The sequence below is a fragment of the Argopecten irradians genome, chromosome 12 (genome assembly GCF_041381155.1).
Source record: "Argopecten irradians isolate NY chromosome 12, Ai_NY, whole genome shotgun sequence".
In the NCBI taxonomy this organism is placed as follows: domain Eukaryota; kingdom Metazoa; phylum Mollusca; class Bivalvia; order Pectinida; family Pectinidae; genus Argopecten; species Argopecten irradians.
In genome coordinates, this window is record NC_091145.1 from 36,612,212 (window position 1) to 36,633,284 (window position 21,073).

Consider the following 21,073-nt stretch of genomic DNA (forward strand, 5'->3'; position numbering starts at 1 on the left):
GGGTACTTCAGCTTTTTTAACCAGGACAATACACATGTTGTTTTTCCACCTTTTCAAGGCCTAACAAAACCTAATTCCATTGCTTCCCAGCTTCTTATTTCCTTCTGTAACATAGTTCACCTTTCTGCTTCATCATTAGATATTACTGCCTCCCTACTGCGGTTGTCCCAACATTTCCATAGCTATAAAGAAATACTGGCATAAGTCGGAAACAGATTTCTTTCACTGCCTTATTTACTGTATGATCACATCCTGTCCATACACACTAGCCTGCTAGCCACACTTTGTCATCCTTTTTGACTATGTTAAGGTCATTAAGAGACATGAAACTGATGGGTGTATTAATAACAACTAAAATTATGTTAATGAGTCCAAACATTTAATTGGAAAATATTTGTATTTGTAACATGATATAAACATTCTGCTTTCACATTATATACAATATTTTGCACCAGTGTTGTTAATAAATAAGAAGATGTGAAAGTAATATAAATAAATTATTATGAATGTTTCAAAGTCGTCCTTGCAAATCTGTTGATTGGTTTTATTTTAATACATCTTCAAAATACATATTCTTTAGAGAAGTACATAATATCATGTTATGAGTCACTTTTCAAATGTGTACTTTTTTATTTGATTGTATGATGTCATAGAATGTAACTTTCCAGACAAATGTTTAAACTTGTGTAACTGCACAAGTGTTATGTGTCTTTAAGCAACATTCATATTTAGAATCTAGATTTGTTTTGTTAGCACTGATTCCATTGAATAAATGACAGTTATCTCACTGTGTTTATATTGAATGTTAAATTATTTTTTCCGGTTGATTGAAAAGAATAACTTTAAAACTTTATCATAATTAGTATCATTTAGATTCTATTAAATGGAAATTTCATGATTGGCTAAAATACTTTCAACAACCTTGTTAATAATCATTTTATGTAATCTAGAGTTACATTCATGGTATGTGTAATGAAAACAATTAAATGTCAATCACTATATTCATATGCTATTGTCATCATTTGGTTATGTATTTTCATTATTTTCATTAAATCTTGAAATCTAGAAATAATTTTAAATTCATAATCACACTCTGATTCAATTATTATTCAGTACATTTTATAATTATTTCACAGTAATACATGTAATCAGTCTTAATATGGGAAAGCACTTTCAGCAAACACAGTCATCATCATTTTCAATAAAGCAGTAAGAAATGTTCCAAAACTTCCACCGAAATTTTAACCTATATCACACGATGAAGAGCCTCATAATTTGACAGCGTACACTGTACTCGAGTGTAGTGACAGAGAGTCCTTACAATTTTCATTCGTTAACTTTTTCTTTCCGTCTTTTGTTGAGGACAGTTCAATTTTCTGACCGTCAAGGCCAAACACAGCTGATACCTAAAACAAAGAAAGTACTGTATATTAGAGGTTTATCATTCAAGCATAACAAGATCCAGTACTTAAAGGGTCATCAATTGAAGCTACAGTTACTAAACAATATTCCTAAATTTTGATACATTTAAATTTGAGTACTGTATACAGTAAAACAATAACTTCATGGTTATAACATAGAACTTTTAATTCCCCATCAAGGTTCCTGTAAATTTTGTAATATATGTATAATGAATTATGCTTATAACAATGTGATTTCTTTGGTCCCCAGTACTAGTGTTGCCAATATGCACAGACAGAATTGTGAATTTCACTGTTTTATTTACCTGAGATCTTAACTGATCCACTGACAATGTGACTCCCTTAGGATTCTCTAGAAGCAGGGTCCCCTTCACACCATTCATTTCCACATTAGCGAAATGGCACATTGGTGATGATGCTGGCGCGGAGCCTGTCTGACACTTAGCTGCTACATACAGAGTTTTACCGGCCAGTGACGTGACGTTAACGTTGGCAGGCAGAACCTCTGACATATTACTGTCCTTGTAAACTTCTAACTTAATACCACGCACACCAAACACAGACTTCACCTAGAGAAAAAAAGAATTACAGAATAATATTAAAAGTCTTTTGATTGTTACAAAAGAACTATGTTAATCCAAATAGCTGTTATATTTAGAATGTGTTTATAAGATATTTTTAACATCTGAACCAGACCAAAGCATTTCCTTTCACTTATTAGATCATTCACTGTGACAATTATATTTGATATCAATAAAAATTCAGTAAAACCCCCATAATTTGAACAGCAGGGGACCAGATCAATAGTTAGAGGAATACAGCTGGAGTAATTCGACTCATCTGAGGTTGGTCAATATCTTCTGGTCTCAAACCATGACAAACAATGCGTATCAAAGACATTTCAATAAGGGCTGTTCCAGCAAAACATATATGGCACCCAGGGAAGGCACTTTAAAAAATAGTATGTGCCATGGTGGGTTCAAAATAAAATCACTTCTGTGCCAGGGTGGCGTTTCAATAAAATCCCTTCTGTGGGTGGGCCTATCTGAAGCATTTGTAACCTTTTGAAATAAAATGCAAGTTTTATGTTTTATAATGTTGCTCAGTCATCCTGACTACAAAAATACAAAAAAATAAATATTGAAAAAAATGTTAATTTCTGACAATATTTAATGTGTAGTTCATCTTCAATAAAAAACAATTATTTTATTTTCTGAGTATTTTGATATAATAATGATAGACTATTTATCTAAAACATATTATATTCATTCAAACTTGGCAATGGTACAAAGAAACAATAGATTAGTTTTGGCAAAATAACAGATCTTTATTTAAATTCAATGGTATTAAGTCGAGGAGAAAGTTGCAGTTCACAAGCTTAAGTGTGAATGTTCAGATGTCTACTCTTGCATTATGCTTGCGAAACACTTCAGTATGTTTAGAAGATTTTACACTGGTTCTACAAGGATTGTACCCTTATACAAATTTAGTAGTAGATGCAACATATCAAACAAAAGTTCACTGCACCATATACAGTGCAATTTTGTCCTAGGACTCTTTGGTGATGCTAGAAATCAAAATAATCAAGAGTGTAAATCCAAATACAAATCAGAGTGAAATAAAAAATCAAATCGCTTCTATACCATGGTCTTGTTCACAAAAAAATAGATATGTTTGTGGGTCAACAAAATTGAAAATCACTTCCATCGGTGGGTCTCCCAATTTCAAAGTGCCTTCCCCCCCTACCATATATGTTTTACTGGAACAGCCCTAACCTTGATTTTGAGATTTTGAATTTTTATGAAAGTGGTTATTGATAGCAATATCAAGTTGAAACAAGAGATCCCAGAGGGATCTTGGCGCCCACCAAAGAATGATCTATGTATGACAACAGAAAGAGGGATCTTTTCCCTGCTTTTCAAACTTTTACTACATACTATATATATATGAAACTTGAGAAAGATCCTTTCAGTACTTTCTGAGATATGTAGCAGTAACAAACTTCAATTATCAAAATCCGAGATGGCTACCTGTCGATCATCTTGCTGACCAATAAGTCGGAAAATGCACTAGACCCCTTCAGGAACCTGCACATGAAATTTGAGAAAGATCCCTTCAGTACTTTCTGAGAAATAGCAGTAACAAACTTTAACTATCAAAATCCAAGATGGCCGCCGTTCGGCCATCTTGTTGACCAACCTGTCCCAAAATGCAATATGCACAACTAGGGTCCTAGGGGAACCTACATATGAAATTTGAGAAAGATTCCTTCAGTACTTTCTGTGAAATAGCGGTAACAAACTTTAACTATCAAAATCCAAGATGGCCTCTTGTTGACTGATTGGTCCCAAAATGCAATATGCACAACTAGGGCCCTAGGGGAACCTACATATGAAATTTGAGAAAGATCCCTTCAGTACTTTCTGAGAAATAGCAGTAACAAACTTTAACTATCAAAATCCAAGATGGCCGCCAGTCGGCCATCTTGTAGACTGATCTGTCCCAAAATGCAATATGCACAACTAGGGTCCTAGGGGAACCTACATATGAAATTTGAGAAAGATTCCTGCAGCACTTTCTGAGAAATAGCGGTAACGAACTTTAAATATCAAAATCCAAGATGGCCGCCAGTCAGCCATCTTGTTTACCGATCGGTCCCAAAATGCAATATGCACAACTAGGGCCCTAGGGGAACCTACATATGAAATTTGAGAAAGATCCCTTCAGTACTTTCTGATAAATAGCGGGTAACAAGAATTGTTGACGGACGGACGGACGGACGGAAAGACGATGGACCACGGACGAAAGGCGATTTGAATAGCCCACCATCTGATGATGGTGGGCTAAAAATATGCATTACATAAAGATGTGCGTTTAAAAATTTCTGAAGAGCTGAACACATGGTTTAATACTATGTATTTGAGGAAACGGGAATATATAGCTGATCGAGGAATAAGGGGTATTAGACGAAGAGCTGTTCGAACTAACCAGGGTTTTGTTACACGGCATATATAGGGATATGTTCGGGACCATGCGACCAGTTCGACGAATGGGTGGTATTTGAAGAATCCAGGCTCAAGTTAGAGGGGTTATATTGTATATCAGGAAGGTAGAATTTGACTCAATGATGTTGAAGAATAATAGATACTTTATTTAATTTGAAACGGCTCTTCTCTCCACAAAGCTAGTCGCTGTCAGTGATTAGGAGAATGGACATCTCTGACTCTAATCTTGTCAACCTAATATTTCTCAAGCTGTATCAACACCATTGTAAGTGTAACAAAAGTTATTTAGCTGTATCTGTACAAACCTGGTCGACCAGGACTTGTCTGCTACCCATGGCTTTGCCCTTTGGGTTTTCCAGTAGGACTGTAGCATGGTTTCCTGACACGCCCTCCTGGGGGGCTAGGCCACACAGCTGTACATTGATGTAACTACATGTGGGCGTGACCCCCTTTACTACCGCTGCTGGCTGTACTGTCGGCACGGCCATGCTCTTAGGACGGTCTCCTGATCTGGACACGATGGTCAGCATCAACTCGTCTTTCTTCACCTGTGGTAAATACATATCATTATTAGTTACTAGTTTATCGTCTACATGACATAGGCTTTGTCTCACCGACTAATGTTTGTTTGTTTGTTTGAGTTTTACGGCCCATCGACAACTAAGGTCATTTAGGGCCAAACTACAAGTCAGGCATTAATATCAGGATAAAAGATCAGGGTAAGAAAAGGCAAGTAAGGATTAAAACACAGATTGTAAACGTTTATTTGATAAAAAAGGTTTGCATGTGATAAAATAGTTTTGGCTAAAACACACGAGAAAACTCATGCAAAATGTTGATGAAACGATGAAATGTTGAGTTGATACGATGATATGATGAGAAAAACGTTCATATTTTATCTAAAATACCAATTTCTTCGAGATAATTAAAAATACTATTATGTCTCACGGCATGAAACAAAGTGTACATGTCGGAGACATCGTAGTGCTTATCTCGTATGTGCTTAAAATCAATACAGTGCACTAAGATATGCTCCACTGTGAGAGGAGAATCACATGCATGACATGTTGGAGGATCCTCCCCTCTCAATAGATAGGAATGTGTAAAATATGTGTGTCCAGTTCGGAGCCGAGAGAGAACAACTTCCTCTCTGCGGTCTCTCCGACTGGACAGTTTAGGATTAAGTGTAGGTTGAATTTTAAACAGTTTATTGTTTGCTTCGGTAGACCACCTTTGTTGCCAATGGTGTTTGATGGCTGACTGAATTGAAGGTTTGATGTCGGTGTATGGTAGTTTCAAATCTGTTTGTGCTAGGCGAAGAGCAGTCTTAGCTGCTTTATCAGCCTGTTCATTCCCCTTTATACGGTAGATACGCAGAAGCATTTCACGGTCTGCACCCCAATCAGAATGGGACAGAACACGTAGAATGTTCAACGCCTTCGAGCACTTATCCTTCAGATGTTTGATATGTGGAACAAAGGACAGTTTCGAATCAAATATTAGTCCAAGAAATTTAGTTTGTTCAACTACTGGAATTTTAATTCCATTGAGTGTGAGGTCAGGATCATTGTGTGGTTTTCGTTTTTGACAGAAGTGCATACAGACAGTTTTTGATCTTGAAAATCTAAAGCCATTTTCGTCAGCCCAATTTTGTAATTTGCCTAAACATTGTTGTAGTTGTCGTTCTATAGTGTGCATGTTTTTTTGATCTGTAACAGATCAAGAAATCATCCACAAATAGAGACCCTTCCGTAGATTGGCCAAGACATTTAGTTATGCTGTTAATTTTTAGTCCAAAAAGTGTGACGGACAGGATACCACCCTGAGGGACGCCCATCTCCTGTGTTTCTGTTTCTGAATAAGTTGAACCCGTTCGAACTTTGAAATGCCTGTCAGATATAAAATTTGATATAAACTTTGGCAAATTACCACGTATACCGATGTCATGGAGATCGTTCATGATTCCATATTGCCAAGTGGTGTCGTATGCCTTTTCAAGGTCAAAGAATACGGCGACAAGATGTTCTTTCTTGGCAAATGCTTCTCGTATAAATGTTTCTAGTCTAACTAAGTGGTCTACCGTTCCCCTGCGGTTTCTAAAGCCGCTTTGCAAAGGACTTAAAATATTGTTTGATTCCAGGAACCAAACTAATCTAGTATTTATCATACGTTCTAGAGTTTTACAAATACAACTCGTCAATGAAATAGGACGATAGTTATTGGCATCAGTAGCATCTTTCCCGGGCTTCGGAAGGGGTATAATAGTAGATTCCTTCCAAGACTCGGGAATTTTGCCAGAAGAGTAAACTTGATTAAATATAGTTAAAAGACATTTTAGTGAAGATTCTGGTAATTGTTTTAAAAACATATATGGAATTTCGTCTGGTCCAGCTGCCGAGTCCTTTGATTTCTCAAGGGACTCGAGCAATTCTGGTATCTCGAAAGGCCTATTGTAACTTTCACTATTGGAGGATTTAAAATTAAGACGTCTCTTTTCCTTTTCCTTTTTAAATTTTTGAAATTTTTTGGAATGATTTTTGATGGATGAATTTTTAGCAAAATTTTTGGCAAAGGCGTCAGCTATTTCGGATTTTGAAGAAAATATTTTATTGTTGTTAATGAGGTGGGAGGATGGTGTTGCTTTTCTTTTCCCACTGATTTTACCAATCATTTCCCAAACTTTCTTCGAAGATGTATTGGAATTAATTTTTGAGACGTACTCTTTCCAAGTACTTTTCTTGTCGGATTTGATAGACCTTCGAGCTTTTGCCTCTCCAAATTTTAAAATTGTTATAGTTTGAGACGGTTGGCGAAGCCAAGTACCGCCTCAGAGCGGAATTTCTACCAGATCTATTGATAAATGAATCATTTGAGAGACGAAACTTTGTAGGTTTTGGCACGGATTTTGGTATGGTTTTTGTAGCGATAGAAGTGAGTGCTTCTGTGAAAATTTTAATGGGGTCATCGAGGTTCAAAAATTTATCCTCAATGAGCTCCTCTGCGCACAAATTTTTAAATTGAACCCAGTCCGCCTTATGTAGATTCCAACGAGGAATAGGCTCCTCAAGTTTTGGTGACCCTATGTTTTTAAGTATAATTGGAAAGTGATCGCTCCCACAGAGATCACCGTTGACCATCCAATCATAATCCAGAAGAATTGATGGATGGCACAACGATAGATCAATGTGGGTAAGCGAGCCAGAGGCAGGGTGTAAATACGTTGGGGCATTGGTGTTATAAAGACATAAGCTGTTTTTATTAATAAAATCTTCGATACGTCTACCTCTATCGTCAGTGCCAGGGGAGCCCCAGAGGCTATTATGTTAAAGTCACCCATGATAATATATGGCACTGGTAGTTGTGATACGATGTTACTCAGTTCATCACAACTAAATGGAGTATTTGGAGGTAAATATATAGAACAGACTGTTATTTTTCGGTGAAGAGTTGCGCTTATAGCAACAGCTTGCAAGGTGGTATCTAGCTGAAATGTGTCTGTGAGGAACGTTTTTATGCACCGCCACCCGCCACACCACCTGATGGGCGGCGCCACCTGTTGTTGGAGTTTTGGTGTATAGTGTAAATTGTCGGAGATTGATGGTGTCTTTCAGCATTATTTCTTGAAGGCAGAATATGGATGGGTTTTTTGTTTGTATAAGATGTTTTAATTCTTCTATGTTCGCTTTAAATCCGCGTATGTTCCATTGTATGATAGTGTTTGTCTCTATATTGATCCTTGAGGATAGTTTGTCGGACCGACAGGACTACTTGAAGCAGGTTGTTTGGTGGCGATAAATGTGTTGTCACCAAACTCGCTGTCGTCCGATAGAACATCATAGATGTTCCGTCCAAGGATAGGGTCATCTGATCCCTTACTGGGTTTGTTGTTTAGTGCAGGGAGCCTCGCCAGCTTTACCTTGGTGGTTTTGGTCTGGCGTTGCTCCTGCGGTGGTGTATTTGCTGGACGCTTTGCTTTATCGGGAAGTTTTTTAACGTCAATAGACGGTGAAGATGTAGCACGTCTATGACGAGCGGCGGTAACTTTTTTCCTGATGTTCGGTGTTTGAATTTGGTGTTGTGTAAGTCCTGGAGACGCCGGTGGGATTGGCGTTTTAGCTCCAGGTGGCCCAGCAGGTGGTTTTTGTTGTGGTTTGTTTTGTGGTTTACATGGACCTGACTTGAACCTGTTCGGGTCCCCCATGATGACTTTGCAGGCCTTAGCATCAGCCATATCTGGGACATCATTGTCCCAGTTAGGCTTGTCAACCAAGGCCTGGACCGACGCATGTTTGACGGTGACACTGTCAACGGGCGTCTTTGCGCGGGTGATCTGGGCATAGGTTGCCACATTCAGGTCTGAACACTCGACTATCCTCCTAGCTTCAGGGAAGGAGACACCTCGGGTATATTTGACCCGTAATATCTCCTCTCTCACCGACTAATGTAAAGGTATGTAATTTAACAATTGACAAAATAAAACATACTCAAAATTTAAAGGTTATCAGACTCCATAACAAAACACAAGTATCACAGGTATTACAATATCACCAGAAACATGTACAGGTATCATTCTATCACTAAATAAAGAGCAATAGGTGAGAAGCATAAGAACAATGTGTTATATAAACAATAGGCAAGAGAAATGATATTTAAGTCTGCTCACCGATGTGCTCTCTTCAACGACAACCTTTGACCCTGCTGGTACGGGGTAGGGACAGACTGGTTGTTTGATGGTACTAAAGATGAAGTCGGAGAAGTTGTTGATGATGGCGGTGAGACTGTCACTTGCCTGGTAGTAAACTGTGATGTCATCAGAAGGCACTATTCCACCCTGTGAATATTAATTATCCTCATGAAAATACTAAACAATATACATGTATATGCATGTTATAGTTTTAAAATAGGGCACTTTTTATTGCCCAGGTACTTAGGTAAATGATGCTTAAATAGTGTACTACACCAGAAAAGCAACAAGAGGCCCAGAGGGCCTGTATCTCTCACCTCATCTCTCTCAAGTAATTATCACAAACACTCTTACAATTAGAAAAATTAGCAAAATTGACTCTAAAATCTGTTCAATTTTGAATCACAACCTTATATTGATGCTATAGATACCATACAAATATGCTTTCTAATACATAGGTTCAGAGAGAAAGTAATTTATATGAAAATAGTAGCCTAATTGACCTTTTTAGCCCCGCATCTAAGGCCTCAGGGGGTCAGCCCTATCATTTGTACAATTTCAAATCCCCACCTTATAAGGATGCTACCACTGTATTATGGGTGTTATCCCATGCTTAGTTTCAGTGAAGAAGATATTTATATGGAAATAGCCAAATTGAATCCTTTTGACCCCGCCCCTTAGGCCCCTGGGGGGTCAGCCTCATCATTTGAACAATTTTGAATCCCTATCCTATAAGGATGCTACCATTGCATTATGGGTGCTATCCTATGCTTAGTTTCAGAGGAGAATTCATATCTTATTTTTAGTTTCAGAGAAGTTGCTTATATGGAAAAAGCCAAATTGACCCCTTTTGACCACGCCCCTTAGGACCTCAGGGGGTCAGCCCATCATTTGTACAATTTTGAATCCCAACCCTATAAGGATGCTTCCATTGCATTATGAGTGCTATCCCATGCTTAGTTTCAAAGAAACAGTTGTTTATATGGAAATAGCCAAAATGACCCCTTTTGGCCCCGCCCCTCAGCTCCATTATTTGTACAATTTTTTAAGTTAGTAGCCCATAAGAATGCTACCAGTCAAATTTTGTTGAAATCCGAGCAGCGGTTATGGAGAAGAAGTCGATTGTTGACGGACGACGCACGCCGCGGTATCCCATAAGCTCACCTCGGTCCTTTGTTGTTTAGTGTTTCAACCCACAGACCACCAAATCTATTTGACATAGATTCCACCAACTGAGGTTTCTAATTGATGTGATAGACCTGGTGTAGGTTCCATACACTTCTGTACACTGAGGTGCTTTATCCTTAAACTCTGATATAAACTACAGTCACAGACCTTTCTATAACGACTGCTGAATGGAGGCAATCACTATAGACAGGTTGCCTTTATAGACATTCATTTGGTAGTTGGAAGGTTTTAATCACAATACATGACTACTTACCTTTTTACGAAGCCTCTGCATCCTGTTGATGACCTCGCGAGCGATGCCTTCGTCCAGCATACTCTGGTCTGGAGTCACATCCAGTAACACCAACACCTGTAATTAACAACAGGTAATCAATGAAATAACCTCACTAATGGTCTCAACACCTGTAATTAACAACAGGTAAACAATGAAATAACCTCACTAATGGTCTCAACACCTGTAATTAACAACAGGTAAACAATGAAATAACCTCACTAATGGTCTCAGCACCTTAAATTAACAACAGGTAAACAATGAAATAACCTTACTAATGGTCTCAGCACCTTAAATTAACAACAGGTAAACAATGAAATAACCTTACTAATGGTCTTAGCACCTTAAATTAACAACAGGTAAACAATGAAATAACCTCACTTATGGTCTCAACACCTGTAATTAACAACAAGTAAACAATGAAATAACCTTACTTATGGTCTCAACACCTGTAATTAACAACAGGTAAACAATGAAATAACCTTACTAATGGTCTAAACACCTGTAATTAACAACAGGTAAACAATGAAATAACCTCACTTATGGTCTCAACACCTGTAATTAACAACAGGTAAACAATGAAATAACCTTACTTATGGTCTCAACACCTGTAATTAACAACAGGTAAACAATGAAATAACCTTACTAATGGTCTCAGCACCTTAAATTAACAACAGGTAAACTATGAAATAACCTTACTTATGGTCTCAACACCTGTAATTAACAACAGGTAAACAATGAAATAACCTCACTTATGGTCTCAACACCTGTAATTAACAACAGGTAAACAATGAAATAACCTTACTAATGGTCTCAACACCTGTAATTAACAACAGGTAAACAATGAAATAACCTTACTTATGGTCTCAACACCTGTAATTAACAACAGGTAAACAATGAAATAACCTTACTTATGGTCTCAACACCTGTAATTAACAACAGGTAAACAATGAAATAACCTTACTAATGGTCTCAACACCTTAAATTAACAACAGGTGAACTATGAAATAACCTCACTTATGGTCTCAACACCTGTAATTAACAACAGGTAAACAATGAAATAACCTTACTAATGGTCTCAACACCTGTAATTAACAACAGGTAAACAATGAAATAACCTTACTAATGGTCTCAACACCTGTAATTAACAACAGGTAAACAATGAAATAACCTCACTTATGGTCTCAACACCTGTAAATTAAACAACAGGTAAACAATGAAATAACCTTACTAATGGTCTCAGCACCTTAAATTAACAACAGGTAAACTATGAAATAACCTTACTTATGGTCTCAACACCTGTAATTAACAACAGGTAAACAATGAAATAACCTTACTAATGGTCTCAGCACCTTAAATTAACAACAGGTAAACTATGAAATAACCTCACTTATGGTCTCAACACCTGTAATTAACAACAGGTAAACAATGAAATAACCTTACTAATGGTCTCAACACCTGTAATTAACAACAGGTAAACAATGAAATAACCTCACTAATGGTCTCAACACCTGTAATTAACAACAGGTAAACAATGAAATAACCTCACTTATGGTCTCAACACCTGTAATTAACAACAGGTAAACAATGAAATAACCTCACTAATGGTCTCAACACCTGTAATTAACAACAGGTAAACAATGAAATAACCTCACTAATGGTCTCAACACCTGTAATTAACAACAGGTAAACAATGAAATAACCTCACTAATGGTCTCAACACCTTAAATTAACAACAGGTAAACTATGAAATAACCTTACTTATGGTCTCAACACCTGTAATTAACAACAGGTAAACAATGAAATAACCTTACTTATGATCTCAACACCTGTAATTAACAACAGGTAAACAATGAAATAACCTTACTAATGGTCTCAACACCTGTAATTAACAACAGGTAAACAATGAAATAACCTCACTTATGGTCTCAACACCTGTAATTAACAACAGGTAAACAATGAAATAACCTTACTTATGGTCTCAACACCTGTAATTAACAACAGGTAAACAATGAAATAACCTTACTAATGGTCTCAGCACCTTAAATTAACAACAGGTAAACTATGAAATAACCTCACTTATGGTCTCAACACCTTTAAATTAACAACAGGTAAACAATGAAATAACCTCACTAATGGTCTCAACACCTGTAATTAACAACAGGTAAACAATGAAATAACCTCACTTATGGTCTCAACACCTGTAATTAACAACAGGTAAACAATGAAATAACCTCACTTATGGTCTCAACACCTGTAATTAACAACAGGTAAACAATGAAATAACCTTACTTATGGTCTCAGCACCTTAAATTAACAACAGGTAAACAATGAAATAACCTTACTAATGGTCTCAGCACCTTAAATTAACAACAGGTAAACTATGAAATAACCTTACTTATGGTCTCAACACCTGTAATTAACAACAGGTAAACAATGAAATAACCTTACTAATTGTCTCAGCACCTTAAATTAACAACAGGTAAACTATGAAATAACCTTACTTATGGTCTCAACACCTGTAATTAACAACAGGTAAACAATGAAAATGACCTTACTAATGGTCTCAACACCTGTAATTAACAACAGGTAAACTATGAAATAACCTTACTATTGGTCTCAGCACCTTAAATTAACAACAGGTAAACTATGAAATAACCTCACTTATGGTCTCAACACCTGTAATTAACAACAGGTAAACAATGAAATAACCTTACTAATGGTCTAAACACCTGTAATTAACAACAGGTAAACAATGAAATAACCTTACTAATGGTCTAAACACCTGTAATTAACAACAGGTAAACAATGAAATAACCTCACTTATGATCTCAACACCTGTAATTAACAACAGGTTAACAATGAAATAACCTTAGTAATGGTCTCAACACCTGTAATTAACAACAGGTAAACAATGAAATAACCTTACTAATGGTATCAGCACCTTAAATTAACAACAGGTGAACTATGAAATAACCCCACTTATGGTCTCAACACCTGTAAATTAACAACAGGTAAACAATGAAATAACCTTACTAATGGTCTCAGCACCTTAAATTAACAACAGGTAAACTATGAAATAACCTCACTTATGGTCTCAACACCTGTAATTAACAACAGGTAAACAATGAAATAACCTTACTATGGTCTCAACACCTGTAATTAACAACAGGTAAACAATGAAATAACCTCACTAATGGTCCAAACACCTGTAATTAACAACAGGTAAACAATGAAATAACCTCAATTATGCACTCAACAACTGTAATTAACAACAGGTAAACAATGAAATAACCTCACTAATGGTCTCAACACCTGTAATTAACAACAGGTAAACAATGAAATAACCTCACTAATGGTCTCAATACCTGTAATTAACAAAAGGTAAACAATGAAATAACCTCACTTATGGTCTCCATACCTGTAATTAACAACAGGTAAACAATGAAATAACCTCACTAATGGTCCAAACACCTGTAATTAACAACAGGTAAACAATGAAATAACCTCACTAATGGTCTAAACACCTGTAATTAGCAACAGGTAAACAATGAAATAACCTCACTTATGGTCTCAACACCTGTAATTAACAACAGGTAAACAATGAAATAACCTCACTTATGGTCTCAACACCTGTAATTAACAACAGGTAAACAATGAATTAACCTCACTAATGGTCTCAACACCTTAAATTAACAACAGGTAAACAATGAAATAACCTCACTTATGGTCTCAACACCTGTAATTAACAACAGGTAAACAATGAAATAACCTTACTTATGGTCTCAACACCTGTAATTAACAACAGGTAAACAATGAAATAACCTCACTAATGGTCCAAACACCTGTAATTAACAACAGGTAAACAATGAAATAACCTCAATTATGCACTCAACAACTGTAATTAACAACAGGTAAACAATGAAATAACCTCACTAATGGTCTCAACACCTGTAATTAACAACAGGTAAACAATGAAATAACCTCACTAATGGTCTCAATACCTGTAATTAACAACAGGTAAACAATGAAATAACCTCACTTATGGTCTCCACACCTGTAATTAACAACAGGTAAACAATGAAATAACCTCACTAATGGTCCAAACACCTGTAATTAACAACAGGTAAACAATGAAATAACCTCAATTATGCACTCAACAACTGTAATTAACAACAGGTAAACAATGAAATAACCTCACTAATGGTCTCAACACCTGTAATTAACAACAGGTAAACAATGAAATAACCTCACTAATGGTCTCAATACCTGTAATTAACAACAGGTAAACAATGAAATAACCTCACTTATGGTCTCCACACCTGTAATTAACAACAGGTAAACAATGAAATAACCTCACTAATGGTCCAAACACCTGTAATTAACAACAGGTAAACAATGAAATAACCTCACTAATGGTCTAAACACCTGTAATTAACAACAGGTAAACAATGAAATAACCTCACTTATGGTCCAAACACCTGTAATTAACAACAGGTAAACAATGAAATAACCTCACTTATGGTCTCAACACCTGTAATTAACAACAGGTAAACAATGAAATAACCTCACTTATGGTCTCAACACCTGTAATTAACAACAGGTAAACAATGAAATAACCTCACTTATGGTCTCAACACCTGTAATTAACAACAGGTAAACAATGAAATAACCTCACTTATGGTCTCAACACCTGTAATTAACAACAGGTAAACAATGAAATAACCTCACTTATGGTCTCAACACCTGTAATTATTACTCATATCTATGAATTAATTAAACAAACTGTTTACTGTCGTGTCTGTCTAACCGTTGACGATGACAGTGATGTACTCGCCGCGCAACTTGCACAATACTATTGCATACTGGGTTACAATATAATGCTAAACGCGAGTTGATTGGTTGGTGGGTGTGGCTTATATCGTGTGATATGTGTGACCCTCGTGTGATAGATCTATCCTGAACTCATCGGGTATTACCGTACTCATAAGAACTAGATCTATCCTGAACTCATTGGGTATAACCGTATCCAAAAGAACTGCAGGATGTGTCCATACATTCTATTAGGCCTACCCGCAGTTTTTACACCAGACGTTTCTTCAAAGAAAGCTCTGGCATTAAATGCGATAAAGCGGTTTTCAAGAGCTGCTGTCCGTGTTTCAGCCGGGATAGACTGGATAACTTTTTGCGTCATCGCTAGCATAATTCACGGTAGGGAATGTGCGTCACAAACGTTAGCTAACCTGTTAGGCTACTTCGAGAACAACGTAATGGCTGCCGTGAGGCCCGCCTCGCGGTAAGTTTACCTCTGTTTGTTTCTTTATTAATCAACTTCTTAAATATCAAAGTACTTTTAATTCACTACGGATTTTATTTATTCTATAAACTTAAAGACTTCATTGGTAATTTTGCTTGGGTTCCGATAAACAGGTAGCTGGGTTAAATGTCCCGCGTGCAGTCACATTCTTTATAATCTTGTGACAACCTCCTCTCGTAACATCAGTTGTTGGTTTTTTTTTTACTAATCTCATGAAAAAGATAATCCTTTAGTTTATAATGAAGATCCAGTAATTCACTACGAAGTTTACCGTCCGTCAGTACCCCGATAGCATAAGATCTTCCACACACGTTTTTTTATCAGGCGCAGTCATATTGCCTTTCAAAGTCTAGAACATTGTCAGATAAACTCCGCCCACTCGCTCTATCGCCTGACGTCGGGTAGGCTATCTAAACTCCGCCCATCCAGACAATTGTCAGAACCACTCGACCAGTTGATAATACTGTCGCTCAACATACCGAGGTATTACATCATTTATTTTGTCAACGGTTAGACAGACACGACAGTAAATGTGCCTTATATTTCATGGCATGGTCATAACATGGTAAAATATCCTAAACTATTCATCAGATACATTTAGCATGATTCCATAAAACTGTACTTAAAATGATCTTACATCTTTGTTTCCGTGAGCGTCATAGCAGTTCGGAGTTGAGCTATCCTTTGCATCAAATTTATATCGGAGTCGCATATCTCCCTCCTCCAGTACATTGCCTTCCACTGTGATCTGACCGGTCTCCTGGAAGTTCTCTAGTTGAGCATTTCTAAGTGATTTGATTGCACCATAGATTTTTTTGACATCCCCTTTGAGTTTTCCTGCGAGAGATTTGAAGTCAGGTTCTGCTACTAGCTGTGCTCCGTATTTATTCTTGTTACTGGTGGTCGTGATATTTTTTACATTTAACTCCTGGAAAAGAAATAGATAATTTGTTCTAAATACAGTAAGATCAACAGAACTTTTATCATAAATTCTCATATTGCTAAATTTATAGTTTAAAGTGAACAGTCGGGCAAGGATGGCTAAAGTCGGTAAAAATGGTGTGAATGTATCCAGTATTATTTCTTATGGAATAGAAAAATAAAATTTCTTGTCAAAATCTGTCTGCATACGTTGAAATTAATCTAAAGTATAGGAATCCTAAAACGTCCTCTCGGCTGACTATGTCCGTGGTTACATTTCCACGCAGCCTCGCTTTCAATACTTTCAACTTTTCTTTATTTCAATGGTCAGAACTGGGAAACGTAAGCAGAACTTGACCATCGTATTAATATGTGAGAACTTTTGGGAGGCCAATGAACGCATATAGACTGGTTTTCTTTGCCCAACTATTCACTTTAAACTATTAACTTATAAACTGATTATTAAGGATCAATACAAGAATCTTCCTAATATATAAAATTGCATTTTTTATATTTTTTTGTGACATTCAAGCAAATTTACATTTTGCTTAATGAGATATAATTCCTAAATACATTAATTTTAATCATGACTAGAGATGGAAAGCGTACCTCCTTGATGTATTCACTGAGGAATGAGATGTCGTGGAGAGCCTCCTCATCACCGTTAATGGCCACCACTTCCTTCAGGGGGTACTGTAACAGAATATATAATAGTAATATAAGTCAGTACATTCAATATTTTTCTCTATCACATACAGGATCAGCCAATTAATGTTTCCTCACTTACAAAGGTTACTTACTTTACATCACATTACCACCATTGAATAGTTTGAGCTTCTTATTTTACTTTAAGATGAAAATATTGAATAAAATTAATTGCTTCCTGAAAAAATTCTGTGGCATTATGAACCATATGGAATGAAATACTGCTAATAAGTCCACCAAAAGCAAAACAAGTTATTTTACATTATTTTTTGTGTTAAACAGACATACATTTACATGATTATACAAAAATTGTAGTTCGAAGAATTACTATCATCTTTAATCAATATAATATTCATATTCTTAAAGGTTATTCTATGATTAATTGAAGTATGCAAAATTAAATTTTCCTCTGCAATTAGATTAATTCATTGTGAGAGATTCAAGCTCCAGATACTGTTGTGTCAGGCCTTTACCCAATCATGGTAATAATTAAATCAGCATACCTTCATTGGGAGAGTATTCCTATCACGGATCAGACGGCCAATCTCTATAACTGACTGCATGCGGGACACTGCTGTCTCCATCTGGGTGTCTATTAGATCCTCTCTGTAACATACATCATAGGTATATTAGGTTAGACTCACTCACACTTTCTATACAAAGATAGATGACAGAGTGCACCACTAGTTTTTTTTCCTTTGCAGATAATTAATCCTGTTTTTGAAGATACTTATCCATCAAGTTTAATCTTGTAAACTACACAAAAAATATTTTCTTTGAAATTTACATTAATTGACTATTTTCTACTTGAAGTAAAAAAAGTAGTAACTTTTTAAAGAAAAATAATATCGTCTGCTCCTGTTTTTGATAGTGAAAAACTTCTCAAAGTTTTTTAAGTTGTAACAAAAACAATCTCTGTAAGCATTGTAAAAATCGAAGATGCCAATAGACCAACTTTATGCTACCTTATTTGGTTGATTTAAACTTTATTTATTTTACAACGATTGAGAAACAAGTTATACAACTTATGTAATTCACTCTCGATGACCCGGATGTAAGCACGCGAGAGGTCTTAGTGTGGGAGGAAACAGGAGTGCCCAAAGAAAACCCAAGTGATCGGGCAGGTGACTCCTGACCTTTTCACATCCGTGCCGGTGATCGAACCCCGGCCTGCTAGGTGAAAGGCGAGAGGCTTAACCACTACACCACACGATCACCCTGAATTGATTGATTTAACGCCATTCTAATCATCACAAATACAAAGTACAGTCAAACATATGGTTATAACAAACATCTTGTGTTCGACAAAATCACTTTGTTATAAGCATATTTCACCATGAATTCATTGTAAGCGTGTTTGTTATGAAAATGATTTTTTACTGTTTTCTGTTAACATTTCAATACTGGTCTATATATTTAAACAATAGTTTTATACCTTGGGTCAGGGATCATGAGGAAGTGGACACTACGGATGTCCAGTTTGTCTGTGTAGGCTGGGTCCAGTAAGTGTTGTAGGTTCTGGTACATGTGTTCAGTGATGAACGGGATCAGAGGAGACTGGAACACAAACAAGACATACTAGGTTATGTATATCACTTCTAAAGTATCAGATTGCAAAATTTATGTATTCAATTTCTTCAAAAGTAAGTGAATGACCTTTCTAATTAAGTAACTGTTTTGTTTTTATTTTACATCCTATTAACAGTCAGGGTCATTTTGTGGGATTCAAACTGAAAACCCAGAGGTGAATGGCTAGTGGTAATATATCACAACACAGTAACCACTTCACCATCAATGTACAGCCTGTTTAGCAATGATACAAACTTGTTGATTAAAAGCAAGTTTCACACATTAATACAGTACCTCAGAAGCTTAAATGCAATCATCCCAGAAAAGTCCATATGGACTGGTCTAGCTAACTGGCTTTGATTAAGAAGAGCCTACTGGTCTAGGCTAACTGACTTTGATTTAGAAGAGCACTGGTCTAGGCTAACTGACTTTGATTTAGAAGAGCACTGGTCTAGGCTAACTGACTTTGATTTAGAAGAGCACTGGTCTAGGCTAACTGACTTTGATTTAGAAGAGCACTGGTCTAGGCTAACTGACTTTGATTTAGAAGAGTACTGGTCTAGGCTAACTGACTTTGATTTAGAAGAGTCTACTGGTCTAGGCTAACTGACTTTGATTTAGAAGAGCACTGGTCTAGGCTAACTGACTTTGATTTAGAAGAGCACTGGTCTAGGCTGACTTTGATTTAGAAGAGCACTGGTCTAGGCTAACTGACTTTGATTTAGAAGAGCACTGGTCTAGGCTAACTGACTTTGATTTAGAAGAGCACTGGTCTAGGCTAACTGACTTTGATTTAGAAGAGCACTGGTCTAGGCTGACTTTGATTTAGAAGAGCACTGGTCTAGGCTAACTGACTTTGATTTAGAAGAGCACTGGTCTAGGCTAACTGACTTTGATTTAGAAGAGCACTGGTCTAGGCTAACTGACTTTGATTTAGAAGAGCACTGGTCTAGGCTAACTGACTTTGATTTAGAAGAGCCTACTGGACTAGGCTAACTGACTTTGATTTAGAGGAGCACTGGTCTAGGCTAACTGACTTTGATTTAGAAGAGCACTGGTCTAGGCTTACTGACTTTGATTTAGAAGAGCACTGGTCTAGGCTAACTGACTTTGATTTAGAAGAGCACTGGTCTAGGCTAACTGACTTTGATTTAGAAGAGCACTGGTCTAGGCTAACTGACTTTGATTTAGAAGAGCACTGGTCTAGGCTAACTGACTTTGATTTAGAAGAGCCTACTGGACTAGGCTAACTGACTTTGATTTAGAGGAGCCTAATTGTTCAGGGGTGAATGAGTCAAGTTTAAGCCTTACCATGACTCGGATCATGGAGTGTAGAACACCAAACAGTGTCTCCAAGGCCATCCGACAATCTGCTGCTCCTCCGTCTCCCTGTAACAACAAACATAGAATTATATAATCTATCTTAAACCAATAAATTCTGTAAAATCGGTCAAGGCTTTACTAACCTTTCACAGACAACAGGTGGCGCTACAGTAAACCAACTTTTTTTCGTAGCTATTTTCTTGCTTTACATGTCAAAAAAAATTAGCAAAAATTAATGTTCCCAGGCTTGGATGAACTGAATTTAAGAATTAAACCTATAAATAAGGTATGTCTATACCCGTATACTAATTCTTAACTATTCTATTCTTAATTTTTTTCTATATAATTTGGACCGGACAATGTGAAAATTATATGTTTTTCTGTACTTGTATATATATACATTCTCAGAGATAAACTTTCGGAACTTTACTTTGATCTCAAAAACTTATATGAAAATAAGTTGCATGCAAAATTAATTTCTAAATGACACGCATTTCTATAACCTGAAAACAAACAGAAAAGGAAGACACATTATAGTAACTTGCTTGTTACTTATGATAAAAAGACTCTAACCTTTAGCCTCTTCCTGTTCATCCTCACATACCAGTTGGTCAGCTGACCAACAAACTTCACCATCACTGGCATCACAGTGTACAGGTGGTACTCTGA

The 21,073-nt window shown here is 36.5% G+C and overlaps 1 protein-coding gene across 1 annotated transcript in view; it reads right to left on the reverse strand.

Moving 5' to 3' along the window:
• Window positions 1-341: 341 nt before the first annotated feature.
• LOC138304846 (isoleucine--tRNA ligase, cytoplasmic-like) overlaps window positions 342-21,073 on the reverse strand; it is a 42,188-nt gene continuing 21,456 nt past the window's right edge. The window contains 11 exon segments of the mRNA XM_069245173.1: window positions 342-1,406; window positions 1,727-1,990; window positions 4,732-4,974; window positions 9,090-9,257; window positions 10,552-10,647; window positions 16,524-16,814; window positions 17,417-17,500; window positions 18,016-18,118; window positions 18,948-19,069; window positions 20,393-20,470; window positions 20,978-21,069. Coding sequence (XP_069101274.1) covers window positions 1,269-1,406; window positions 1,727-1,990; window positions 4,732-4,974; window positions 9,090-9,257; window positions 10,552-10,647; window positions 16,524-16,814; window positions 17,417-17,500; window positions 18,016-18,118; window positions 18,948-19,069; window positions 20,393-20,470; window positions 20,978-21,069 — 1,679 coding nt within the window. The 3' untranslated portion in view covers window positions 342-1,268.